At 42.2% G+C, this 26,878-nt stretch overlaps 1 protein-coding gene and 17 non-coding genes across 18 annotated transcripts; 1 reads left to right on the top strand and 17 right to left on the bottom strand.

The window, feature by feature from the left end:
- Positions 1 to 2,112: 2,112 nt before the first annotated feature.
- trnav-uac (transfer RNA valine (anticodon UAC)) lies at positions 2,113 to 2,185 on the bottom strand. The gene has a single exon. It is a non-coding gene; the product is annotated as a tRNA-Val (tRNA).
- A 606-nt stretch (positions 2,186 to 2,791) lies between these two features.
- Positions 2,792 to 2,864, bottom strand: trnav-cac (transfer RNA valine (anticodon CAC)). The gene has a single exon. It is a non-coding gene; the product is annotated as a tRNA-Val (tRNA).
- A 123-nt stretch (positions 2,865 to 2,987) lies between these two features.
- Positions 2,988 to 3,060, bottom strand: trnav-aac (transfer RNA valine (anticodon AAC)). Its single transcript has one exon. It is a non-coding gene; the product is annotated as a tRNA-Val (tRNA).
- A 1,920-nt stretch (positions 3,061 to 4,980) lies between these two features.
- Positions 4,981 to 5,053, bottom strand: trnav-cac (transfer RNA valine (anticodon CAC)). Its single transcript has one exon. It is a non-coding gene; the product is annotated as a tRNA-Val (tRNA).
- A 123-nt stretch (positions 5,054 to 5,176) lies between these two features.
- trnav-aac (transfer RNA valine (anticodon AAC)) lies at positions 5,177 to 5,249 on the bottom strand. The gene has a single exon. It is a non-coding gene; the product is annotated as a tRNA-Val (tRNA).
- Positions 5,250 to 6,489: 1,240 nt separating this feature from the next.
- trnav-uac (transfer RNA valine (anticodon UAC)) lies at positions 6,490 to 6,562 on the bottom strand. Its single transcript has one exon. It is a non-coding gene; the product is annotated as a tRNA-Val (tRNA).
- A 606-nt stretch (positions 6,563 to 7,168) lies between these two features.
- On the bottom strand, positions 7,169 to 7,237 carry trnav-cac (transfer RNA valine (anticodon CAC)). The gene has a single exon. It is a non-coding gene; the product is annotated as a tRNA-Val (tRNA).
- A 121-nt stretch (positions 7,238 to 7,358) lies between these two features.
- trnav-aac (transfer RNA valine (anticodon AAC)) lies at positions 7,359 to 7,431 on the bottom strand. Its single transcript has one exon. It is a non-coding gene; the product is annotated as a tRNA-Val (tRNA).
- A 1,240-nt stretch (positions 7,432 to 8,671) lies between these two features.
- Positions 8,672 to 8,744, bottom strand: trnav-uac (transfer RNA valine (anticodon UAC)). The gene has a single exon. It is a non-coding gene; the product is annotated as a tRNA-Val (tRNA).
- Positions 8,745 to 9,350: 606 nt separating this feature from the next.
- trnav-cac (transfer RNA valine (anticodon CAC)) lies at positions 9,351 to 9,419 on the bottom strand. The gene has a single exon. It is a non-coding gene; the product is annotated as a tRNA-Val (tRNA).
- A 121-nt stretch (positions 9,420 to 9,540) lies between these two features.
- trnav-aac (transfer RNA valine (anticodon AAC)) lies at positions 9,541 to 9,613 on the bottom strand. Its single transcript has one exon. It is a non-coding gene; the product is annotated as a tRNA-Val (tRNA).
- A 1,241-nt stretch (positions 9,614 to 10,854) lies between these two features.
- Positions 10,855 to 10,927, bottom strand: trnav-uac (transfer RNA valine (anticodon UAC)). The gene has a single exon. It is a non-coding gene; the product is annotated as a tRNA-Val (tRNA).
- Positions 10,928 to 11,533: 606 nt separating this feature from the next.
- trnav-cac (transfer RNA valine (anticodon CAC)) lies at positions 11,534 to 11,602 on the bottom strand. Its single transcript has one exon. It is a non-coding gene; the product is annotated as a tRNA-Val (tRNA).
- A 121-nt stretch (positions 11,603 to 11,723) lies between these two features.
- trnav-aac (transfer RNA valine (anticodon AAC)) lies at positions 11,724 to 11,796 on the bottom strand. The gene has a single exon. It is a non-coding gene; the product is annotated as a tRNA-Val (tRNA).
- Positions 11,797 to 13,038: 1,242 nt separating this feature from the next.
- Positions 13,039 to 13,111, bottom strand: trnav-uac (transfer RNA valine (anticodon UAC)). Its single transcript has one exon. It is a non-coding gene; the product is annotated as a tRNA-Val (tRNA).
- A 1,739-nt stretch (positions 13,112 to 14,850) lies between these two features.
- On the bottom strand, positions 14,851 to 14,923 carry trnav-uac (transfer RNA valine (anticodon UAC)). Its single transcript has one exon. It is a non-coding gene; the product is annotated as a tRNA-Val (tRNA).
- Positions 14,924 to 15,345: 422 nt separating this feature from the next.
- On the bottom strand, positions 15,346 to 15,418 carry trnav-aac (transfer RNA valine (anticodon AAC)). Its single transcript has one exon. It is a non-coding gene; the product is annotated as a tRNA-Val (tRNA).
- A 3,287-nt stretch (positions 15,419 to 18,705) lies between these two features.
- LOC127938185 (uncharacterized) lies at positions 18,706 to 22,537 on the top strand. Its single transcript, XM_052534622.1, has 7 exons — positions 18,706 to 19,671; positions 19,770 to 20,811; positions 20,900 to 21,047; positions 21,153 to 21,287; positions 21,346 to 21,482; positions 22,257 to 22,434; positions 22,479 to 22,537. The coding sequence occupies exons 1-7, from the start codon at positions 18,734 to 18,736 to the stop codon at positions 22,535 to 22,537; spliced, it is 2,637 nt and encodes an 878-aa protein (XP_052390582.1). The 5' UTR covers positions 18,706 to 18,733.
- Positions 22,538 to 26,878: the final 4,341 nt, after the last annotated feature.

Here is a 26,878-nt window from a genome sequence, read left to right as displayed (position 1 = left end):
ACGGCTGCATTGGCGCTTGAAAAGTCTTCAACTTCTATTTAGAATTAATTTCTAGAATTGATTTCACCATCCTTGACGTCACTTCATTTAAAAGTAAACGAGAGGCGTTGACGCCCCGTGTGATGGGGCGTTATATGTCTGGATACCGCTGCACAAATCTTTCAACCACGAGAAATGTAGTTGCAGCACGGCCTCACATCCAGGACAGCAGAATGGTCAGGATGACCTGAAACACATAACCAACTGAAATCAATTTAAAAGTATTTAGGCTTGCCTGAGTGATGCTGAAACAACCAGGTTTAGTTTTTCACCCAGGAGAAACTGCTTCCTGTGGAACAGTCTCCATGAAGAATGATCTCTTGATCCTGGATCCTTGCTGCCATCCACGCAGAGATGATTTGGAGGATATGTGGTTGTGTCTAAAGGGTAATGAATCAATGTTACAAGAATACTGATAGCAGCACTATTGATCCTGTACCTTATGTAAATGTTTTCAGTACTGAACAAGTCAGGAACCAAATTAGTACCAGTTCTTGAAACCCATCTCTACTTGTAATAGTTGTCTTGTTGCTGCTGCCCAGACTGTCTCTTCCCCTGATGATAAATATATGTGCTCATTTTAAAGCAATAAATAATACATTTAAATTACTAGGTGGTAACAAATATATTTCCTTATAAGGAACTCACTGAATCATGGACTCAACTGGTGGTTGTCAGGCCCTAAGAAAGTGAACAATTTGTTTACTTTTTGTGAAACTTAAGTATCAGATCCATTTGAGAATTAAACTAGCATTAAAAAGCATGCATGTGAAAAACACCATCAACACCAATAATGAACAGATGACAGAATTTACAAGCCTGCCACTTGAGGGAGAAAAGGGGAAATTATTAATCCCACATAACATTACACTGAACATGATTTCGGCAGCCTCGGTCTAATTAACGTTAACCTTTATATTTAACGTTATATCGGATTATATTCAAGTTCACAGCATGGATAGCATGAGCATCATCAAGCTCGAGCAGCAGGTAAGTTATTCAAACAAACTAATTAACGTTACTACGGTTAAAAATTTAATTATTAGAAAGTTAACACTGTATAGTTTATAGTGATAAATTTCAAATAATTTAAAACAGGTAAGGTTAAATTCGATTTTAACAGTTACCGTTACCTTAGACCACCTCTGAGACTGCTTTTGAGCTAATTAAACAAACGGAGCATTTATTTATTAAATTGAAAGAGAAAACCTACAAAAATACAAAACACTACTCCTCTTTGATGGCATTTAACGTTATATCAAGTTAAAATCTATGAATAAAAGTAGATTTATAGGACTTACCTTTCCTCCGTGTCCGTCCGCTGGAAGTTGACCGTTACAAAATGACGGGCACGCGCACGTCGCGCACTTCACTCAGAAAGTGACGTGCGCTGCTAGTTTAAGGTTTAAATGTTAATTTGTTCCGTACTCTCTTTCATTAACAAACATTATCACCATTTGCTAAGTAAATTGTTTATTTTATTGTTCTTAAACTGATGGCATATATATATATATATATATATATATATATATATATATATATATATATATATATATATATATATATAATTATTTTAACATGCTTGATTAATTTTTTTGTATATTTCCCAAAGAATATGCTGTTCAAATGGTATCTTAATAATAATAATACATCTAGTGCAATAATATTAAAAGTTATCTGAAGACCAGCTTGACCACGTTGCTACAACGTCCCCAATGGGACTAACTAGCGACGTCTTTTGAGTACGTGCCCACGACGTTTCTGGGAAGTTAGCCAAGATTTAAAAAAATGGAACTTTACCACGACGTCCTCACAACGTTGCCATAAAGTAATGTCGCGCTGACCAAATGACGACTAACTGGCGACGTCCTCACAACGTTCTGTGTTTGCTGGGACAGGCTTGGAATGTCACAGTTGTGGGTTAGGTTTAGGTCAAACAATGACTGCTCTTTCATTTCTGCATCAACTTTACCTTTAGTGACTGTATTAATGCCTATTGGCCGCAAAGCCTTGGAAGCGTTGAGTTCCTCCTGAACAGAAACCCACCTGAACAATTTTGAAAAAGAGATCCAGTGTTCCCGCCCAGTTTCGAACTGGGGACCTTTCGCGTGTAAGGCGAACGTGATAACCTCTACACTACGGAAACCTGTGGCGAAGGTGTCAGATCTTTTCATCTCATGCATCTTGGAGCGCGAATCAAATTACAAATTGCGTTGCGCTCTTCAGTTCGCAAATACCTTCTATTTTTAGCAGCAAACCGGGAATTTCTCCAGTTGTTTGCGGGAATCCTCTGTGGCCATTTCTTCTTTGCTTTTTTCCCCACTTTCATTTAATATATGTATATTTATATGTTGTACGAAATATTGGGTCTTTGAGTGCACCGGCCATCTGTTCATCTAAACTACCAGGTCAAAAGTACAGAGTACTGTCTGCGTGGGTATTACCGCTGCCTAGTGTGGCTTAACAATTATCTCTACACCTGTGTAAAGACGGGCCTTCGTGATGCAGAGCTGCTGCTCAACAGAGGGCCACTCAGGCAAATCTCTTTTTTCGTGTTCCTCAGAAGAAAGCCGGACAGGCTTGGAATGTCACAGTTGTGGGATAGGTTTAGGTCAAACAATGACTGCTCTTTCATTTCTGCATCAACTATACCTTTAGTGACTGTGTTCATGCCTCTTGGCCGCAAAGCCTTGCTAGAATTGAGTTCCTCCTCAACAGAAACCCACCTAAACGATTGTGAAAAGAGATTCAGTGTTCCCGCCCAGTTTCGAACTGGGGACCTTTCGCGTGTGAGGCGAACGTGATAACCACTACACTACGGAAACCCACTTCCTAAGCAAGTCCGAAATCATTGTGTGCAGGCTCAGCAAAATGCGCATAAAGGCTAAACCTTCTGAAGCCAACTGCCGGCTCAAAGGGGTTCATACATTTCTTCAAAAGGGGACAGCTGTTTCTGCTCGGTTTCGAACCGAGGACCTTTCGCGTGTTAGGCGAACGTGATGACCACTACACTACAGAAACTCCACAGTCTAGCGCTAGAGTGCCTTTTGGGCGAATATTTATAGTGTGATGTGCCCGAAAGCAAATAGACAATCGGCGTAATTCCCACGCACAAGAGGACAGAGTTCATTCGGCCTGGCAGTCTATGCAGAGTTTCCTGAAACGCTACCCTTAACTTACCTCGGAATTAAACACTTGCAGCTTGATATCAAGCCGAAATCTGCCTTCCTGTGCTAGTCTCAAACTAAGAAACCAAAAGTTCCAAGAACTCAGGAGAAACTCGAAAATTTCTCTTGGTGATTTTTGTTGGTCAAATTTTCGAGTTTCTCCAATCTTCTTGAAACTTTTAGTTTTTTTGAGCCGAGATTTCAAGTTTCTCCAATCTTATTGAAACTCACCACAGGGGTAGCACGTGTCCAGACTAGCATGGGAAATCAGGTTTTAGCTTGATATCTCTTCAGAAAGCTGAGACATGGACTTGCCACGTACAATCTATCCCATTGTAAAAAAATACAGACTGTTTGTGGTCAGTGGAATTCTGAGGGTTTAACACCTCTGGGTGCTTCGGGAGTAAGCGAGGAGCCACCTGAACAGGTTTATTGGCAGATTCGTTGACCATTGTGTTGAATTTCAAGAAGGTTAGCCATGTGTTAGAAACTGCTACGGCTTGCATCATTTTATCAGAAAATAACACTCCAGATGGATGTGTTTTAAAGTTCGTCAAGTGGATAAAAAGGCTACTTGTGGGCACGTAGGGGATAAGGGGGACACATAGACAGCTTGCGGTCACAGTTTTTGTATTACCAGTGGACAGAAGCGCAATTAGTGGTCACATAGGCGGTGAGAGGGACTGATGGGCTGTTTGTGGTGACACAGGTGATCATTGGGACAGACAGGGCCGGGGCGCAGGGGTCTAAGGAGGGCCTGCCATGTACCCCCTTTTAGACACCCCTTGAGACCCTGCCTTACGTGATGGCCTAGGTGGAATAAGACCCTTACACAAGAGGACAGAGTTCATTCGGCGTGGCAGTCTACGCAGAGTTTCCTAAAATCTCGTCTTTGGTGTTTCTCAGAAGAAAGCCACACAGGCTTGGAATGTCACAGTTGTGGGTTAGGTTTAGGTCAAACAATGACTGCTCTTTCATTTCTGCATCAACTTTACCTTTAGTGACTGTATTAATGCCTATTGGCCGCAAAGCCTTGGAAGCGTTGAGTTCCTCCAGAACAGAAACCCACCTGAACAATTTTGAAAAAGAGATCCAGTGTTCCCACCCAGTTTCGAACTGGGGACCTTTCGCGTGTAAGGCGAACGTGACAACCTCTAGACTACGGGACCTGTGGCGAAGGTGTCAGATCTTTTCATCTCATCCATCTTGGAGCGCGAATCAAATTACAAATTGCGTTGCGCTCTTCAGTTCGCAAATACCTTCTATTTTTAGCAGCAAACCGGGAATTTCTCCAGTTGTTTGCGGGAATCCTCTGTGGCCATTTCTTCTTTGCTTTTTTCCCCACTTTCATTTAATATATGTATATTTATATGTTGTACGAAATATTGGGTCTTTGAGTGCACTGGCCATCTGTTCATCTAAACTACCAGGTCAAAAGTACAGAGTACTGTCTGCGTGGGTATTACCGCTGCCTAGTGTGGCTTAACAATTATCTCTACACCTGTGTAAAGACGGGCCTTCGTGATGCAGAGCTGCTCCTCAACAGAGGGCCACTCTGGCAAATCTCTTTTTTCGTGTTCCTCAGAAGAAAGCCAGACAGGCTTGGAATGTCACAGTTGTGGGATAGGTTTAGGTCAAACAATGACTGCTCTTTCATTTCTGCATCAACTATACCTTTAGTGACTGTGTTCATGCCTCTTGGCCGCAAAGCCTTGCTAGAATTGAGTTCCTCCTCAACAGAAACCCACCTAAACGATTGTGAAAAGAGATTCAGTGTTCCCGCCCAGTTTCGAACTGGGGACCTTTCGCGTGTGAGGCGAACGTGATAACCACTACACTACGGAAACCCACTTCCTAAGCAAGTCCGAAATCATTGTGTGCAGGCTCAGCAAAATGCGCATAAAGGCTAAACCTTCTGAAGCCAACTGCCGGCTCAAAGGGGTTCATACATTTCTTCAAAAGGGGACAGCTGTTTCTGCTCGGTTTCGAACCGAGGACCTTTCACGTGTTAGGCGAACGTGATGACCACTACACTACAGAAACTCCACAGTCTAGCGCTAGAGTGCCTTTTGGGCGAATATTTATAGTGTGATGTGCCCGAAAGCAAATAGACAATCGGCGTAATTCCCACGCACAAGAGGACAGAGTTCATTCGGCCTGGCAGTCTATGCAGAGTTTCCTGAAACGCTACCCTTAACTTACCTCGGAATTAAACACTTGCAGCTTGATATCAAGCCGAAATCTGCCTTCCTGTGCTAGTCTCAAACTAAGAAACCAAAAGTTCCAAGAACTCAGGAGAAACTCGAAAATTTCTCTTGGTGATTTTTGTTGGTCAAATTTTCGAGTTTCTCCAATCTTCTTGAAACTTTTAGTTTTTTTGAGCCGAGATTTCAAGTTTCTCCAATCTTATTGAAACTCACCACAGGGGTAGCACGTGTCCAGACTAAAATGGGAAATCAGGTTTTAGCTTGATATCTCTTCAGAAAGCTGAGACATGGACTTGCCACGTACAATCTATCCCATTGTAAAAAATACAGACTGTTTGTGGTCAGTGGAATTCTGAGGGTTTAACACCTCTGGGTGCTTCGGGAGTAAGCGAGGAGCCACCTGAACAGGTTTATTGCAGATTCGTTGACCATTGTGTTGAATTTCAAGAAGGTTAGCCATGTGTTAGAAACTGCTACGGCTTGCATCATTTTATCAGAAAATAACACTCCAGATGGATGTGTTTTAAAGTTCGTCAAGGGGATATAAAGGCTACTTGTGGGCACGTAGGGGATAAGGGGGACACATAGACAGCTTGCGGTCACAGTTTTTGTATTACCAGTGGACAGAAGCGCAATTAGTGGTCACATAGGCGGTGAGAGGGACTGATGGGCTGTTTGTGGTGACACAGGTGATCATTGGGACAGACAGGGCCGGCGCGCAGGGGTCTAAGGAGGGCCTGCCACGTACCCCCTTTTAGACACCCCTTGAGACCCTGCCTTACGTGATGGCCTAGGTGGAATAAGACCCTTACACAAGAGGACAGAGTTCATTCGGCGTGGCAGTCTACGCAGAGTTTCCTAAAATCTCGTCTTTGGTGTTTCTCAGAAGAAAGCCACACAGGCTTGGAATGTCACAGTTGTGGGTTAGGTTTAGGTCAAACAATGACTGCTCTTTCATTTCTGCATCAACTTTACCTTTAGTGACTGTATTAATGCCTATTGGCCGCAAAGCCTTGGAAGCGTTGAGTTCCTCCTGAACAGAAACCCACCTGAACAATTTTGAAAAAGAGATCCAGTGTTCCCGCCCAGTTTTGAACTGGGGACCTTTCGCGTGTAAGGCGAAGGTGATAACCTCTACACTACGGAAACCTGGGGAGAAGGTGTCAGATCTTTTCATCTCATGCATCTTGGAGCGCGAATCAAATTACAAATTGCGTTGCGCTCTTCAGTTCGCAAATACCTTCTATTTTTAGCAGCAAACCGGGAATTTCTCCAGTTGTTTGCGGGAATCCTCTGTGGCCATTACTTCTTTGCTTTTTTCCCCACTTTCATTTAATATATGTATATTTATATGTTGTACGAAATATTGGGTCTTTGAGTGCACCGGCCATCTGTTCATCTAAACTACCAGGTCAAAAGTACAGAGTACTGTCTGCGTGGGTATTACCGCTGCCTAGTGTGGCTTAACAATTATCTCTACACCTGTGTAAAGACGGGCCTTCGTGATGCAGAGCTGCTGCTCAACAGAGGGCCACTCAGGCAAATCTCTTTTTTCGTGTTCCTCAGAAGAAAGCCAGACAGGCTTGGAATGTCACTGTTGTGGGATAGGTTTAGGTCAAACAATGACTGCTCTTTCATTTCTGCATCAACTATACCTTTAGTGACTGTGTTCATGCCTCTTGGCCTCAAAGCCTTGCTAGAATTGAGTTCCTCCTCAACAGAAACCCACCTAAACAATTGTGAAAAGAGATTCAGTGTTCCCGCCCAGTTTCGAACTGGGGACCTTTCGCGTGTGAGGCGAACGTGATAACCACTACACTACCCACTTCCTAAGCAAGTCCAAAATCATTGTGTGCAGGCTCAGCAAAATGCGCATAAAGGCTAAACCTTCTGAAGCCAACTGCCGGCTCAAAGGGGTTCATACATTTCTTCAAAAGGGGACAGCTGTTTCTGCTCGGTTTCGAACCGAGGACCTTTCACGTGTTAGGCGAACGTGATGACCACTACACTACAGAAACTCCACAGTCTAGCGCTAGAGTGCCTTTTGGGCGAATATTTATAGTGTGATGTGCCCGAAAGCAAATAGACAATCGGCGTAATTCCCACGCACAAGAGGACAGAGTTCATTCGGCCTGGCAGTCTATGCAGAGTTTCCTGAAACGCTACCCTTAACTTACCTCGGAATTAAACACTTGCAGCTTGATATCAAGCCGAAATCTGCCTTCCTGTGCTAGTCTCAAACTAAGAAACCAAAAGTTCCAAGAACTCAGGAGAAACTCGAAAATTTCTCTTGGTGATTTTTGTTGGTCAAATTTTCGAGTTTCTCCAATCTTCTTGAAACTTTTAGTTTTTTTGAGCCGAGATTTCAAGTTTCTCCAATCTTATTGAAACTCACCACAGGGGTAGCACGTGTCCAGACTAAAATGGGAAATCAGGTTTTAGCTTGATATCTCTTCAGAAAGCTGAGACATGGACTTGCCACGTACAATCTATCCCATTGTAAAAAATACAGACTGTTTGTGGTCAGTGGAATTCTGAGGGTTTAACACCTCTGGGTGCTTCGGGAGTAAGCGAGGAGCCACCTGAACAGGTTTATTGCAGATTCGTTGACCATTGTGTTGAATTTCAAGAAGGTTAGCCATGTGTTAGAAACTGCTACGGCTTGCATCATTTTATCAGAAAATAACACTCCAGATGGATGTGTTTTAAAGTTCGTCAAGGGGATATAAAGGCTACTTGTGGGCACGTAGGGGATAAGGGGGACACATAGACAGCTTGCGGTCACAGTTTTTGTATTACCAGTGGACAGAAGCGCAATTAGTGGTCACATAGGCGGTGAGAGGGACTGATGGGCTGTTTGTGGTGACACAGGTGATCATTGGGACAGACAGGGCCGGCGCGCAGGGGTCTAAGGAGGGCCTGCCACGTACCCCCTTTTAGACACCCCTTGAGACCCTGCCTTACGTGATGGCCTAGGTGGAATAAGACCCTTACACAAGAGGACAGAGTTCATTCGGCGTGGCAGTCTACGCAGAGTTTCCTAAAATCTCGTCTTTGGTGTTTCTCAGAAGAAAGCCACACAGGCTTGGAATGTCACAGTTGTGGGTTAGGTTTAGGTCAAACAATGACTGCTCTTTCATTTCTGCATCAACTTTACCTTTAGTGACTGTATTAATGCCTATTGGCCGCAAAGCCTTGGAAGCGTTGAGTTCCTCCTGAACAGAAACCCACCTGAACAATTTTGAAAAAGAGATCCAGTGTTCCCGCCCAGTTTTGAACTGGGGACCTTTCGCGTGTAAGGCGAAGGTGATAACCTCTACACTACGGAAACCTGGGGAGAAGGTGTCAGATCTTTTCATCTCATGCATCTTGGAGCGCGAATCAAATTACAAATTGCGTTGCGCTCTTCAGTTCGCAAATACCTTCTATTTTTAGCAGCAAACCGGGAATTTCTCCAGTTGTTTGCGGGAATCCTCTGTGGCCATTACTTCTTTGCTTTTTTCCCCACTTTCATTTAATATATGTATATTTATATGTTGTACGAAATATTGGGTCTTTGAGTGCACCGGCCATCTGTTCATCTAAACTACCAGGTCAAAAGTACAGAGTACTGTCTGCGTGGGTATTACCGCTGCCTAGTGTGGCTTAACAATTATCTCTACACCTGTGTAAAGACGGGCCTTCGTGATGCAGAGCTGCTGCTCAACAGAGGGCCACTCAGGCAAATCTCTTTTTTCGTGTTCCTCAGAAGAAAGCCAGACAGGCTTGGAATGTCACTGTTGTGGGATAGGTTTAGGTCAAACAATGACTGCTCTTTCATTTCTGCATCAACTATACCTTTAGTGACTGTGTTCATGCCTCTTGGCCTCAAAGCCTTGCTAGAATTGAGTTCCTCCTCAACAGAAACCCACCTAAACAATTGTGAAAAGAGATTCAGTGTTCCCGCCCAGTTTCGAACTGGGGACCTTTCGCGTGTGAGGCGAACGTGATAACCACTACACTACCCACTTCCTAAGCAAGTCCAAAATCATTGTGTGCAGGCTCAGCAAAATGCGCATAAAGGCTAAACCTTCTGAAGCCAACTGCCGGCTCAAAGGGGTTCATACATTTCTTCAAAAGGGGACAGCTGTTTCTGCTCGGTTTCGAACCGAGGACCTTTCGCGTGTTAGGCGAACGTGATGACCACTACACTACAGAAACTCCACAGTCTAGCGCTAGAGAGCCTTTTGGGCGAATATTTATAGTGTGATGTGCCCGAAAGCAAATAGACAATCGGCGTAATTCCCACGCACAAGAGGACAGAGTTCATTCGGCCTGGCAGTCTATGCAGAGTTTCCTGAAACGCTACCCTTAACTTACCTCGGAATTAAACACTTGCAGCTTGATATCAAGCCGAAACCTGCCTTCCTGTGCTAGTCTCAAACTAAGAAACCAAAAGTTCCAAGAACTCAGGAGAAACTCGAAAATTTCTCTTGGTGATTTTTGTTGGTCAAATTTTCGAGTTTCTCCAATCTTCTTGAAACTTTTAGTTTTTTTGAGCCGAGATTTCAAGTTTCTCCAATCTTATTGAAACTCACCACAGGGGTAGCACGTGTCCAGACTAGCATGGGAAATCAGGTTTTAGCTTGATATCTCTTCAGAAAGCTGAGACATGGACTTGCCACGTACAATCTATCCCATTGTAAAAAAATACAGACTGTTTGTGGTCAGTGGAATTCTGAGGGTTTAACACCTCTGGGTGCTTCGGGAGTAAGCGAGGAGCCACCTGAACAGGTTTATTGGCAGATTCGTTGACCATTGTGTTGAATTTCAAGAAGGTTAGCCATGTGTTAGAAACTGCTACGGCTTGCATCATTTTATCAGAAAATACCACTAAAGATGGATGTGTTTTAAAGTTCGTCAAGGGGATAAAAAGGCTACTTGTGGGCACGTAGGGGATCAGGGGGACACATAGACAGCTTGCGGTCACAGTTTTTGTATTACCAGTGGACAGAAGCGCAATTAGTGGTCACATAGGCGGTGAGAGGGACTGATGGGCTGTTTGTGGTGACACAGGTGATCATTGGGACAGACAGGGCCGGCGCGCAGGGGTCTAAGGAGGGCCTGCCACGTACCCCCTTTTAGACACCCCTTGAGACCCTGCCTTACGTGATGGCCTAGGTGGAATAAGACCCTTACACAAGAGGACAGAGTTCATTCGGCGTGGCAGTCTACGCAGAGTTTCCTAAAATCTCGTCTTTGGTGTTTCTCAGAAGAAGCCACACAGGCTTGGAATGTCACAGTTGTGGGTTAGGTTTAGGTCAAACAATGACTGCTCTTTCATTTCTGCATCAACTTTACCTTTAGTGACTGTATTAATGCCTATTGGCCGCAAGGCCTTGGAAGCGTTGAGTTCCTCCTGAACAGAAACCCACCTGAACAATTTTGAAAAAGAGATCCAGTGTTCCCGCCCAGTTTTGAACTGGGGACCTTTCGCGTGTAAGGCGAACGTGATAACCTCTACACTACGGAAACCTGGGGAGAAGGTGTCAGATCTTTTCATCTCATGCATCTTGGAGCGCGAATCAAATTACAAATTGCGTTGCGCTCTTCAGTTCGCAAATACCTTCTATTTTTAGCAGCAAACCGGGAATTTCTCCAGTTGTTTGCGGGAATCCTCTGTGGCCATTTCTTCTTTGCTTTTTTCCCCACTTTCATTTAATATATGTATATTTATATGTTGTACGAAATATTGGGTCTTTGAGTGCACCGGCCATCTGTTCATCTAAACTACCAGGTCAAAAGTACAGAGTACTGTCTGCGTGGGTATTACCGCTGCCTAGTGTGGCTTAACAATTATCTCTACACATGTGTAAAGACGGGCCTTCGTGATGCAGAGCTGCTGCTCAACAGAGGGCCTCTCAGGCAAATCTCTTTTTTCGTGTTCCTCAGAAGAAAGCCAGACAGGCTTGGAATGTCACTGTTGTGGGATAGGTTTAGGTCAAACAATGACTGCTCTTTCATTTCTGCATCAACTATACCTTTAGTGACTGTGTTCATGCCTCTTGGCCGCAAAGCCTTGCTAGAATTGAGTTCCTCCTCAACAGAAACCCACCTAAACAATTGTGAAAAGAGATTCAGTGTTCCCGCCCAGTTTCGAACTGGGGACCTTTCGCGTGTGAGGCGAACGTGATAACCACTACACTACCCACTTCCTAAGCAAGTCCAAAATCATTGTGTGCAGGCTCAGCAAAATGCGCATAAAGGCTAAACCTTCTGAAGCCAACTGCCGGCTCAAAGGGGTTCATACATTTCTTCAAAAGGGGACAGCTGTTTCTGCTCGGTTTCGAACCGAGGACCTTTCGCGTGTTAGGCGAACGTGATGACCACTACACTACAGAAACTCCACAGTCTAGCGCTAGAGTGCCTTTTGGGCGAATATTTATAGTGTGATGTGCCCGAAAGCAAATAGACAATCGGCGTAATTCCCACGCACAAGAGGACAGAGTTCATTCGGCCTGGCAGTCTATGCAGAGTTTCCTGAAACGCTACCCTTAACTTACCTCGGAATTAAACACTTGCAGCTTGATATCAAGCCGAAACCTGCCTTCCTGTGCTAGTCTCAAACTAAGAAACCAAAAGTTCCAAGAACTCAGGAGAAACTCGAAAATTTCTCTTGGTGATTTTTGTTGGTCAAATTTTCGAGTTTCTCCAATCTTCTTGAAACTTTTAGTTTTTTTGAGCCGAGATTTCAAGTTTCTCCAATCTTATTGAAACTCACCACAGGGGTAGCACGTGTCCAGACTAGCATGGGAAATCAGGTTTTAGCTTGATATCTCTTCAGAAAGCTGAGACATGGACTTGCCACGTACAATCTATCCCATTGTAAAAAAATACAGACTGTTTGTGGTCAGTGGAATTCTGAGGGTTTAACACCTCTGGGTGCTTCGGGAGTAAGCGAGGAGCCACCTGAACAGGTTTATTGGCAGATTCGTTGACCATTGTGTTGAATTTCAAGAAGGTTAGCCATGTGTTAGAAACTGCTACGGCTTGCATCATTTTATCAGAAAATAACACTCCAGATGGATGTGTTTTAAAGTTCGTCAAGGGGATAAAAAGGCTACTTGTGGGCACGTAGGGGATCAGGGGGACACATAGACAGCTTGCGGTCACAGTTTTTGTATTACCAGTGGACAGAAGCGCAATTAGTGGTCACATAGGCGGTGAGAGGGACTGATGGGCTGTTTGTGGTGACACAGGTGATCATTGGGACAGACAGGGCCGGCGCGCAGGGGTCTAAGGAGGGCCTGCCACGTACCCCCTTTTAGACACCCCTTGAGACCCTGCCTTACGTGATGGCCTAGGTGGAATAAGACCCTTACACAAGAGGACAGAGTTCATTCGGCGTGGCAGTCTACGCAGAGTTTCCTAAAATCTCGTCTTTGGTGTTTCTCAGAAGAAAGCCACACAGGCTTGGAATGTCACAGTTGTGGGTTAGGTTTAGGTCAAACAATGACTGCTCTTTCATTTCTGCATCAACTTTACCTTTAGTGACTGTATTAATGCCTATTGGCCGCAAAGCCTTGGAAGCGTTGAGTTCCTCCTGAACAGAAACCCACCTGAACAATTTTGAAAAAGAGATCCAGTGTTCCCGCCCAGTTTCGAACTGGGGACCTTTCACGTGTAAGGCGAACGTGATAACCTCTACACTACGGAAACCTGTGGCGAAAGTGTCAGATCTTTTCATCTCATGCATCTTGGAGCGCGAATCAAATTACAAATTGCATTGCGCTCTTCAGTTCGCAAATACCTTCTATTTTTAGCAGCAAACCGGGAATTTCTCCAGTTGTTTGCGGGAATCCTCTGTGGCCATTTCTTCTTTGCTTTTTTCCCCACTTTCATTTAATATATGTATATTTATATGTTGTACGAAATATTGGGTCTTTGAGTGCACCGGCCATCTGTTCATCTAAACTACCAGGTCAAAAGTACAGAGTACAGTCTGCGTGGGTATTACCGCTGCCTAGTGTGGCTTAACAATTATCTCTACACCTGTGTAAAGACGGGCCTTCGTGATGCAGAGCTGCTGCTCAACAGAGGGCCACTCAGGCAAATCTCTTTTTTCGTGTTCCTCAGAAGAAAGCCAGACAGGCTTGGAATGTCACAGTTGTTGGATAGGTTTAGGTCAAACAATGACTGCCACTACACTACAGAAACTCCACTGTCTAGCGCTAGAGTGCCTTTTGGGCGAATATTTATAGTGTGATGTGCCCGAAAGCAAATAGACAATCGGCGTAATTCCCACGCACAAGAGGACAGAGTTCATTCGGCTTGGCAGTCTATGCAGAGTTTCCTGAAACGCTACCCTTAACTTACCTCGGAATTAAACACTTGCAGCTTGATATCAAGCCGAAACCTGCCTTCCTGTGCTAGTCTCAAACTAAGAAACCAAAAGTTCCAAGAACTCAGGAGAAACTCGAAAATTTCTCTTGGTGATTTTTGTTGGTCAAATTTTCGAGTTTCTCCAATCTTCTTGAAACTTTTAGTTTTTTTGAGCCGAGATTTCAAGTTTCTCCAATCTTATTGAAACTCACCACAGGGGTAGCACGTGTCCAGACTAGCATGGGAAATCAGGTTTTAGCTTGATATCTCTTCAGAAAGCTGAGACATGGACTTGCCACGTACAATCTATCCCATTGTAAAAAATACAGACTGTTTGTGGTCAGTGGAATTCTGAGGGTTTAACACCTCTGGGTGCTTCGGGAGTAAGCGAGGAGCCACCTGAACAGGTTTATTGGCAGATTCATTGACCATTGTGTTGAATTTCAAGAAGGTTAGCCATGTGTTAGAAACTGCTACGGCTTGCATCATTTTATCAGAAAATAACACTCCAGATGGATGTGTTTTAAAGTTCGTCAAGGGGATAAAAAGGCTACTTGTGGGCACGTAGGGGATAAGGGGGACACATAGACAGCTTGCGGTCACAGTTTTTGTATTACCAGTGGACAGAAGCGCAATTAGTGGTCACATAGGCGGTGAGAGGGACTGATGGGCTGTTTGTGGTGACACAGGTGATCATTGGGACAGACAGGGCCGGCGCGCAGGGGTCTAAGGAGGGCCTGCCACGTACCCCCTTTTAGACACCCCTTGAGACCCTGCCTTACGTGATGGCCTAGGTGGAATAAGACCCTTACACAAGAGGACAGAGTTCATTCGGCGTGGCAGTCTACGCAGAGTTTCCTAAAATCTCGTCTTTGGTGTTTCTCAGAAGAAAGCCACACAGGCTTGGAATGTCACAGTTGTGGGTTAGGTTTAGGTCAAACAATGACTGCTCTTTCATTTCTGCATCAACTTTACCTTTAGTGACTGTATTAATGCCTATTGGCCGCAAAGCCTTGGAAGCGTTGAGTTCCTCCTGAACAGAAACCCACCTGAACAATTTTGAAAAAGAGATCCAGTGTTCCCGCCCAGTTTGGAACTGGGGACCTTTCGCGTGTAAGGTGAACGTGATAACCTCTACACTACGGAAACCTGTGGCGAAGGTGTCAGATCTTTTCATCTCATGCATCTTGGAGCGCGAATCAAATTACAAATTGCGTTGCGCTCTTCAGTTCGCAAATACCTTCTATTTTTAGCAGCAAACCGGGAATATCTCCAGTTGTTTGCGGGAATCCTCTGTGGCCATTTCTTCTTTGCTTTTTTCCCCACTTTCATTTAATATATGTATATTTATATGTTGTACGAAATATTGGGTCTTTGAGTCTACCGGCCATCTGTTCATCTAAACTACCAGGTCAAAAGTACAGAGTACTGTCTGCGTGGGTATTACCACTGCCTAGTGTGGCTTAATAATTATCTCTACACAGGCTCAGCAAAATGCGCATAAAGGCTAGACCTTCTGAAGCCAACTGCCGGCTCAAAGGGGTTCATACATTTCTTCAAAAGGGGACAGCTGTTTCTGCTCGGTTTCGCACCGAGGACTTTCTGCGTGTTAGGCGAACGTGATGACCACTACACTACAGAAACTCCACAGTCTAGCGCTAGAGTGCCTTTTGGGCGAATATTTATAGTGTGATGTGCCCGAAAGCAAATAGACAATCGGCGTAATTCCCACGCACAAGAGGACAGAGTTCATTCGGCCTGGCAGTCTATGCAGAGTTTCCTGAAACGCTACCCTTAACTTACCTCGGAATTAAACACTTGCAGCAGGCCTTCGTGATGCAGAGCTGCTGCTCAACAGAGGGCCACTCAGGCAAATCGCTTTTTCCGTGTTCCTCAGAAGAAAGCCAGACAGGCTTGGAATGTCACAGTTGTGGGATAGGTTTAGGTCAAACAATGACTGCTCTTTCATTTCTGCATCAACTATACCTTTAGTGACTGTGTTCATGCCTCTTGGCCGCAAAGCCTTGCTAGAATTGAGTTCCTCCTCAACAGAAACCCACCTAAACGATTGTAAAAAGAGATTCAGTGTTCCCGCCCAGTTTCAAACTGGGGACCTTTCGTGTCCCAGCCGAAAATAGTTAAGCTTAACTTCTCTTAACTTTTCCCATTCATTCTCTGTGGTAGTGCTTAACACTACGGATGCGATATATTTGTGGCCACACGAAGATTCCCCGGCGCTGTTTCGCCTCTTCCGTGGCGCGGAATTCAAACAGCCTGGTGTCATCTGTCAATCATTCATAGCGAGTGGAGGAGGGGAGGAGACCAGCTTCACGATCGGAGAGATATGTTTACCGATTTGTTGTACAAAACAAAACAAGTTTGCTGACAAGCATTAACTGTCTAAACTACCTTCGCAAAAGTTTTACCTCAGATGACCGTTGTTTTTACGTAAGAGTGCGAGATCAACACAATTAACGTTAAGCGAGAAGGTAGGTTAAGTTGAATGCTACGTTACTTTAGCAATATTCACTTTCTGGATTGTAAATATTTTATCATATAAATTACATGTATATTCTCATGTAATGGTATTGTGTTAATTGTGTTGATTGGTTTGTGATGTTAGGAAATATTTAACCAAACTCACCGTTGAAAATACAGCAGTTATTTTATATAATTGTTATAGTTTCTTTGTAAGAGTCAATGTTTCATAATTAATCTCTAAGTACTTGTTAATTTTTTTTTAAATGTTAACAATGCAATATGATACTCATAATGTAATTCATATGTATTAAATACACATATTACATTTATTACATATATATTCTATATTATTATATATATTACTAAACTGTGTGTATATAAAACAACATTTTGAATTAGTTAAACTTGTTTTAATATATACATGTACACATTTTCATATTAAAAATATATATACTTACTCATATATTGAGTGGATTAAATAAATATTAAATAACACTTATGCTCTAAGGCTGCATTTATTAAGGAAAAAAAACTGTAATATTATGAAATATTATGGCAAGTTAAAATAACTGCTGCTGATGACTGTCTTATTTCACTATATTAAGTATTTTTATGTGGCCATGATTTCAGAACAGCATCATGAAGAAAACTGTTTTTTTTTTCCCGGGAGATACAAGGTGTCTTTCAGGAAAGGCCCATCAGGCCATTTACGCCGGGACCCATCAGAAGAGGCAAAAAGAATTAAAGACAACCCTTCACTGCAGAACAAGTCAACACCTCAAAGAGAAGATCTGGTCAGGATGAATGCCCGTTCTGTTGTCTTACAGAGAGGAGGGGATGTCTCTGACAAGCAAGAGGTGTTGGGAGAATATATTCTACAGTTTGGCAAATACAAGGGCCAGTCTTTCAGGTGGTTACTAGAGAATGATGTCGGCTATGATTTGTACCTGTCCAATAAGGTTGAGGAAGAAGAACAGGCTGGGTAGTTCAACCCAGAGGGTCCTTGCAAAGATAGTCTAATTTCCTTTATTGAATACTCAAGAAGCTTTAAGGAAATTGATGACCTTAAACGGTATCTGTCTCAAAGGCCAGATCCATTGCCAGTTTTGATGGAGGAAGACAATACTGTTGGATTTGGAACAAGAGCTCAAGACACTTGGAGACAAATTTGGGATACCAGGGCAGACGGATATGCTTTCTTTATAATAAAGCAGAAGTGTGTTCCAGGCAGCAAAATGTACAACTTGCAGCAGTATCTTTTAAAACAGCAGCAACAACAGCTGACGATAAACACTCCTCCGGTGCCCCCACCATCAGCTTCCACTGCAAGACCACTTGTTTCTTCCAGTACTGCTTCTGATCAGCCTGGTAAGTTAATAAAATTCATGCAAATGTGCTTATATTGTTACTTAAAGCCTACTGATCCATTGATTTTGTTTTATAGTGATGGAGGAGGATGAAGAGCTGGAGAGGATAATGCTGAGTCTGTCTCCAACAATTGCACATACTGGAGCAAAAATGTTCAAATTATAATGCTTAATTTTCAGGATCATCTGCAGCCACGGGATCCACAGTCTTGTCTACAGCAGGTTACTTTCCTAATCAGATTCAGAGGCTTATTCTGTTACATACAGACTTATCCTCCATTTCTGAATTTTATTATCTTATTTGTTGCTTTGGCAGTGTTCTTGCCTGTTCTAAAAAACATGTTTTTTGTTCTAACTATAATTAAGGGTTGAACATACCAGTGGTGAGGGTGAGTGCACTTCATGAATTGTATGCAATGGTATTTAAAGTGTCATTTGCTGTTATAAATGGAATGTTTACTTACAGACTTTTGAACATTATTAGAATTTTTATTCCTAGAATAAATAGAATGATAGAATAAACAATGATTCATGCGTTACATTAAATAAGTCATTTACTGTAGTCAAGACAATTACATACACATCATGTACATTCAGTTTTTTAATATATTTTTTATTTCCTCCTTTTCCTGTTCCGTGCAGGTCTGCCGAAGTCTCCATCAACATCAGTTCCTGTGTGTAGGCCTTCTTCACGGGGTGAAGGCTCTGTACCACCTGCAGAAACACAATCAACACCTGCACCAATGCCATCTGCACTGACTGAAGCCCCTCTTCTCAGCTACAAAAAAGGTAAAGACAGTTAAATACACATCATGTGCAATCATTGTTAATACACACACACACACAGACATACATCTTTTTTGTGTTCCATGCAGTTCTGTCGACATCACATGCAGTCTCTAGTTCTCCCAGTCCCAGTATGCCTTCTTCACAGACTGATGGGCCTGTACCACCTTCTGCTGCACAATCAGCACCTACAGCTCTTGCATCAATGCCTTCTGTACAGAAAGAAGCACCTGTTCCTAGCTACTTGCAAGATATCAGCCGCTGGAACTGCTCTCTTCAACAAAGAATTTGGCTCTGGCCAGGATCACACCCAGTAAGACACCTCATGAATATGGTCTCCTTATGGCGCTATCCACCTCAGCCTGAGCTTATAGAGACAAACACTGGCCTTCCATCACCCAAATACTTCCAACTCCATCCCTTTTTCATTTGGAAACCTGAGCACAGTATAATGGAAAGGCTTAGGAACAATTACATCCTGCCTTGTCTTTACAGATGTCAAAATCCAAACGTTGTGTCCTCTGGTGTGGGAAGGCCCAGAGTGATCCTTGGTATTACTGGGCAATTTTACATCCTTGCTTCACGTCTGTGTTGTAAGGCATGCAAAAGATACTGGTTTGCTGATAAACCTCAGTGGCCGGACATTCTACCACAGCGATTCAGAAACATCTTGCCAGCCTTCCTCACCCATAAGAAGGCAATCTGTAAAACAGTGATGGATGAACTGAGGCGCTCTGGAAAATCCCCTAATGACATGGCCAACCAGCTGTCTGAGGTGCTTCACCTTAAATTTGAAAGAGCACATCTGGCTTACCTTCTCAGTGTGCAGAATGTCAGGGATGCTGAAGCAGGGCTGTATGGTCAGAAAACCATCACTGGGGCACTGAGGAAGGATGACACACCTGCACCGTTTGGGGATTACGGAGACACTGATGGGTGGAATGGGGTGTATGTCTCTGCACACTATTTAATAGAGTGCCTCCTTCATGAATATCAGCGGCAAGAAGCAGCTCTCACTCAGCTCCTACAAGGCACTTTTGGACAGGTGTTCAGGTCAGATCACACACGCAAAGTTGCTAGAAAAGTGACCCTCTTATCTGGCACGATGTCATCCTATGCTGTGATGAATGAGAACTGGATGATTCTGTCCCGGGTGATGCTGCAGAGTGAAAGTGAGCAGTCATCGGAGTCAATGTACTGTGGGCTATCAAATCGCTACAGTGCTGCTGGTATTCCCAAGGCCAAGTACCAGTGGGTGGACAGGTATAAATCATCACATCTAACCAAACATTACATCAAGTGGTGTAAGCAAAGGTTATGAATACATTAAAATGTATTTTTTTCCCCCTTTATGTACTTAGGGACTGCTGTGCCGCTTTCAGAGTGATGGACCCAGGACCTTATGAGCACCAGCAGTGGGAAGCCTGGAGGACCACAGAAGCTACTGTGGCAGAGGTTACATCAGGAAACCTCAAGAATTTACATGCCGCTTGCAGGAAGTTCAACGAGGACATGGTTGTTAAACTGGACTTGTTTCACTGTATGCGGCGGTTCACCAGGGAGTGTGTTTCGGAGCACCATCCTCTGTATGGCTCTTTCTGCCAGTTCATCTCTTCTGCCTTCTCTGTAGTTGATCAGGGTGACCTGGAGAAACTGAAGAACGCATACAGATTCTGTGGTATCGAGCCTGCTAATCCCACCAAGCTGCACATCAGAGAGCATTGTAGGACAAAAGTGCCACATCCCAGAGAGCTGGTTCAAAGGGTGGAAGAAGTGTTACACCATTTCTATCTGGCAAAGGATCCCAACAACATCTTCATTTTCAAACCCTCAATGTTAAAATTATGGTGGATTCAGCGTATCCACATCCTTAGAGGCTGCCTGAGTGATCCTGAGGTGGAGGAAGGAATCCTCTACATATATGGTGGAACCCTACAGCTGAATCATGTCAAGGGTGATGGAGCTGCTGTGCCCATTTGGATCCCTGTGAGAGGCACTTCACAGCAGGAGGGGTTTCATTTCCACCAGGCTCAGTGGGTAACGGGCAATCGTGTCTCTACTGAGTTGTTCCAGGCACAGGGTAAGACTGGTGTGGCACGCTGGAATTATCAGTGGCTGGTGGACCTGAAGCAGCCTGGGGTTGTCTTACCTGGAGTGTTTGACCCTGTTTTGATGATAGAGTTAAACAGGGCATCTATAAAAGTGACAGGGCAACCCAAATATCCAGCCTTGCACATCTCCAGCAGGGACACAGGAGAGAGGTTGGGCCTGCAATATGTGGAGCCAGGTTGTCGACCTGTGCCTCTTGACTTTGACAAGCACAAAAGCAGGAAGACAGACCTAGGAGATTTGGAGATGCAAGAGGAGTCTTCATCTGGCGTTCCGTTCTCATTCCCATCTCAGGTACGCCTTTAAAAAAAATGTATACGTTTTTTTTTATTAAAAAAAATAAATTTATAATTCTCACTTGCATATTGCACTCATTTTTTAGGAATGCTTAAAGGATACCTCTTCTGCTGAGACCCCTCTTGCTGCAGAACCAGAGGCTACCTCACAGGCTGTCATTTTTCACCAGTTTCCTACACCAAGTGCTGTGACAGTGAAGGAACAAACATCAGAGGAGTGTCTTTTAGTTGGAGGTAACTATATAATACATACAGGCGTCAATGTGTGTAATCTGTCTGCCTCATCTATGGACACAGAAAAAATATACTTAAGTTAGTAATTTTGTGAATCTCTTTTAGAACTCCCAAGCACATCACCACTGCCTGTAGCTGCTTCTCCCTGTTCTGCTCGCACTGGACCTATTAAGACCGGTGGGCGAGTTTTTGTGTTAAACCATAATAGATGGACGGATCCAATGAGAAATATCATTAATGGTTCAGTTATGGCAGCGTCTTCACTCAGCCAGTGAAACAATCAGTGTCCCAGGGACAGTACTGGCACCTGCCCCAGTCAATCCACCTGCAAAGGCTGTTCCTGAGGCTGTCCCTCTGGACCAGACAGCATTCGAGAAGATGGTGAAGGACATCATAGAGAAGCAGCAGGCAGTTCAGCAGCAACAACAATTGCAGGTGCTGCAAAAAAAGCTAACCAGATCCTGTTTAGCCTGTGGCCAGCCTAAGTCTCGATACATGGGTGATGGCTCCTCAATACATTTCTTCTATCAAGGTAGTGATGTTAAATACTTCTACTGCTCCAAGAAAGTATTTGACACACAAGCCCCTTTCACACTGCACGTCGGACCCGCAATATTCCCGTAACATTGCCTGGTCCCCTTCTGTGTGAAAGCAACCATGTCCCGGAATTGATTACCGAATTGAACCCGGGTCGGGGACCTAGTAACATTGCGGTAATCGATCCGGAACGAGCGCTGTGTGAACAAAAGCCAGATCTAATTCCGTATCGAAGTGATGACGCGCGTTATCGCGCGACTCTTTTACCGGCTGTTTTGAAGGAAGATCAACATTCGCGACGAAAACATATGTGCAAACTGTAATGAAGCAGAGATCAGTTAGTTCCTCACTTTCCGCGCTGACGCCGAGATCGTTTGCTTGCTTCAGTTAAAGTATAACGTGCCAAGCGCTGTCGACTCGTACATTACACGTCACGCGCTGATGTAACGTGTCGTTACGGGATTTTCTAGGGTTGTGTGTGAAAGCACGCACATATACCGGGTCTTCACTGGCAGTGTGAAAGTGCCAAATCTAGCGACCAGGAAACAATTACAGGAACACTTTACCCCTGTATTTGACGGAATGGCAGTGTGAAAGGGGCTATATTCAGCAGAGGGCCTGACCAACCCCAGAATGCCTTTTGAAGATTTTGCAGAGACTCCTTTTTTTCAGCGGGAACTGGAGGCCTCTAAGCAGAGAGGGACAGAAAGGAAGAGGGTCACTGATGAGAGAAGCAAGCGAAAGTCAGCAGTGGAGCATCCTACTGGTCGTCTGTGCAGATTCTGCCACCTGCCACTGAAACAAGGACCCAACAGTCCTCATATTCACACTAGTTTACCTGGAGTGGCAGGCAAATACATTTACTGTCCTGCTAAAGTGTTTTCTCTTTATCAGGCTCAGGGAATGAGAGCAGAAATGCCATGGAGAGACTTTCAGCAGTCTCCATTCTATGAGACTGAGAAGCAGAGGTGGATAAACGAAAAAAAAAATGACTTCACTGTGCTACAAAACAATATTTGAGATCTGGGCATGTCATTTGCCAAAGACATTCTTGCACAAGGTTATGTAAATAACCTTGTACATTTTTTTTTTTAAATTATTTCATTTATTTCCATTTGTTCATTAAAGCACAGAAAGGATTCTTTTATTCTATTGCATTGTATTTTAGTGAGGTTTTATTTTGTTGACTTGCATTGTTAATAACTGTTATAACTAAACTGTCTACATAATTATTTAATTTTAAAAATAATTTTTTCTTGTTTTTTTCCCCGTTATCCACAACTTTAGATTATATTATCATTATTGTTGTTGTTGTTATTTAATCTATAATTGTAAATTATTTTATTTATATTTCTGTTCATTAAAATACCAAAAGTAATATATTTTATTGTATTGCATTGTATTTTAGTGTTTTTATTTTTATTTTATTGACTTGCATTATTTTATCTTGCCTCATAAACACTATATGTTAATAACTGTTGCTATTAAACTCTTTTTTAATTTAAAATATGTGTTTCTTGTATTTTCCCCCCGTGTTATCCACAACTGTAGATTTTATTATTATTACTGTTGTTTAATCTGTAATTTTAAATTATTTATTCCCATTTGATCTTTAAAATACCTGAAACATTGACCTTATTTCCATTGTATTTTAGTGTTTTTTATAAGTAAATTTTATAGACTTGCGTTGTTATTACCTTGCTCAGATTTGTAAACACTAAATGCTAATCACTGTTACTATTAAATATATATAATTGTTCATAATTATTTAATTTACAACACAATTTAATTGTTTTTCCTGTGTTCTCCACAGCTTTGGATTTTATTATTGTTGTTGTTTAATATATAATTATTTAATGTATATTTATTCAACTATTATATATTTTGCTAAGTACTGTCCTTTAATAATAAAATTTTTCAGTTTTATGTAATATATGAATTACTGACCTATAGGTAAAAATTAGAAACTTTTTTGATGTTATTGGTTATATTTCATATATATATATATATATATATATATATATATATATATATATATATATATATATATATATATATATATATTCTGTACATAGTTATACAAATATAAAATTAATTTCTTTTAAAATAAAGTCCTGAAATATTACCAAATGTTCTTTTTTAATTATTCAAATTGTTCTATATTAAAAATAACTTCCCTATAATAATGTAAATATTTATTAAGATCGTTGCACATTTTAAGTGTATCTGGAAGAAAAACGAATACAAACTTATTTTATGGTGTTTGTGGCCGAGACGGGATTCGAACCTCTAATTCTGTGTATTTTTTACGTCCCGCCTCCCTGGAATTTCCTTCGTTCCTATTGGCTAGTCAGCACTCTACACCTATCCGCGACTGGCCTTCGCGTGTGAGGCGAACGTGATAACCACTACAATATGGAAACCCACTTTCTAAAGAAGTCCGAAATCGTTGTGTGCAGGCTCGGCAAAATGCGTGTAAAGGCTAAACCTTCTGAAGCCAACTGTCGGCTCAAAGGAGTTCATACATTTCTTCAAAAAGTTTCTGTTTCTGCTCGGTTTCGAACCGAGGACCTTGCGCGTGTTAGGCGAACGCGATGACCACTACTAATAGACAATCGGCGTAAGTCCCACACACAAGAGTCCAGAGTTCATTCGGCCTGGCAGTCTATGCAGAGTTTCCTGAAACGCTACCCTTAACATACCTCGGAATTAAACACTTGCAGCGTGATATCAAGCTGAAACCTGCCTTCCTGTGCTGGTCTCAAACTAACAAACCCAAAGTTTCAAGAACATAGGAGAAACTCAAAAATTTCTCTTGGTGATTTTTGTTGGTCAAATTTTTGAGTTTCTCCAATCTTCTTGAAACTTTGAGTTTTTTTGAGCCGAAATTTAAAGCTTCTCCAATCTTCTTGAAACGTGTCTAGACTAGCATGGGAAAGCAGGTTTTAGCTTGATATCTCTTCAGAAAGCTGAGATATGGACTTGCCACGTACAATCTATCCCATTGTAAAAAAACAGGCTGTTTGTGGTCAGTGGAATTCCGAGGGTTTAACACCTCTGGGTGCTTCGGGAGTAAGCGAGGAGCCACCTGAACAGGTTTCTTGGCAGATTCGTTGACCATTGTGTTGAATTTCAAGAAGGTTAGCCATGTGTTAGAAACTGCTATGGCTTGCATCATTTTATCAGAAAATAACACTCCAGATGGATGTGTTTTAAAGTTCGTCAAGGGGATAAAAAGGCTACTTGTGGGCACTTAGGGGATCAGGGGGACACATAGACTGCTTGTGGTCACAGTCTTTGTATTACCAGTCGACAGAAGGGCAGTTAGTGGTCACATAGGCGGTAAGAGGGACAGATGGGCTGTTTGTGGTGACACAGGTGATCATTCGGACAGACAGGGCTGGCGCGCAGGGGTCCAAGTGGATATTAAATTATGTTGTGGGATAATTAAATATATTCTAAATAAACTACAAACTTAAAATTATATAAATTTATTTTGTTCTCACGTTCTTTCTTGTAACACCTCCCTCTCAGTGACAACAGCTGACTGAGCGGCTCTTTATGCAGCTCATTATGCAGGGCTTTGTCTTCTCACGTGTAAATCACAATGATATTCATGATAGTTGACGCCTACTCGCATATGACTTTTGCCAACAAAAAGTGTTTTAGAAAATTTAAATCAATGTATTGTTTTCTGTAAGTGAGTAAACAAGATGATTTTCACATAATTTAAAGAAAAATTCTAGGCTACAAGCTCCAGTTCTCAGTTAGGATAAAGGACCATAGAAGGCTCAATTACCATCACAGAAAGCTAAAGCAATACTGCAAAGCCCTCCCGTAGTCAGCAGGGTTTGAACCTGTGTGGGGAGACCCCAATGGATTTCAAGTCCATCACCTTAACCTCTCGTCCACAACTACATCTAGTGGTAGGCTGCCTGCCCCCTTGTCTGGTGGAGCCCTGCACAGGCCAAGCGTCAAAAACAAAATTAAGAAGAAAGATGAGGTGGTAAAAAAAAAATTCAACCTTCCTGTACACACAACGGCAGAGGGTTGCCGTGACTCGGATTCGAACCGGGGTTGCTGCTGCCACAACACAGAATACTAACCACTATGCGATTTTTTTTTTTTTAATTGAATAAATTAATCAATTCAAACATACATATCAATTATTCACATAGAAAAATACATAAGATTCTTTCTTTGACATAAAAAACTTCTACTTTGAATTGACAGACATCTTACTTACATTTAAAAGAAGTCATTAAATAGTTTAATCTTTTAAAAAAGACCATTCAATCCCCAGCTCTTTGAAAACCTTTAACACCTCCTGAGTAAAAATATTATAAAAAACATCAATCGTTTCCTCCAACTTAAAATAATAAAACAGACTTTCAACATATTTTTCTACTTTTCTCCTGAACACATTCCATACATCGATTAAAACATTTTCCTTTTTCATCACCACTCTTCTTTCCCATATCGAACTTTTCATCAGCATTACAAGTAAATTAATCAGCTTCTCATGTTTACATTTCTCATTTATGCCCAACATTAACACCTATTCCCACTCAAAGTTCCCATTTCCTTCTCCTCTCAAAATTAAAATCATGCTTTTACATCTCTCATTAAAATCTTTCAGCTTATCACAATATAAAAACAAGTGTAAAAACCCTTCATCAGCATCTTGGCAAACTTTACATATTGCACTTTCCTCCATCCCAATTTTGCTTAAAATTACGTCTGTGAACACTGCTTTGTTTCTGATAAAATATTCCATATTCTCCAGTTTAGTCTGTACAATTTTCCCCTTTATATTCCCCCATATTTTCTCTTCTGTTACATCATTGAACATCTGTAGCCAATATTCATTTACAACAGGTTTCTTGAAAACCACATCTCTAAAAAAACAATAAAACATTTTCTTTCACATTAGATTCTTTAAAAGCACATAATTTTTCCCCCAGCTTCACATAAACATCTTTTCCTTGATCTTCTTCTTCCATATTTTCAATACTCTTTATCAATTCTTTAGGTATAGCATTCTTAATTAAATCATATTTGTTTGTAATCTCCTGTCTGGTATAATCCTCCTTTGCCTCCTCCATCACATCCACAATGTATTGAACTGGTAAAAACCCCTCTTTTAATTTATATAAAACATCTCTGATTTTCATGATTCCCACATCCCACCATTTCTTAAAAAACACCTGCTTCCCTTGATTTAAAATGCAGTTATTTAAGAATAAAGGCTGATTTAAAATGTTCTCTCTACCTTGTGGCTTAAAATGCACATT

Source organism: Carassius gibelio, chromosome A20, assembly GCF_023724105.1.
Source record: "Carassius gibelio isolate Cgi1373 ecotype wild population from Czech Republic chromosome A20, carGib1.2-hapl.c, whole genome shotgun sequence".
NCBI classification, from domain to species: Eukaryota; Metazoa; Chordata; class Actinopteri; order Cypriniformes; family Cyprinidae; genus Carassius; species Carassius gibelio.
Note: the sequence above shows the minus strand (reverse complement) of the source record. Positions and strands in the feature narration are given on the sequence as shown.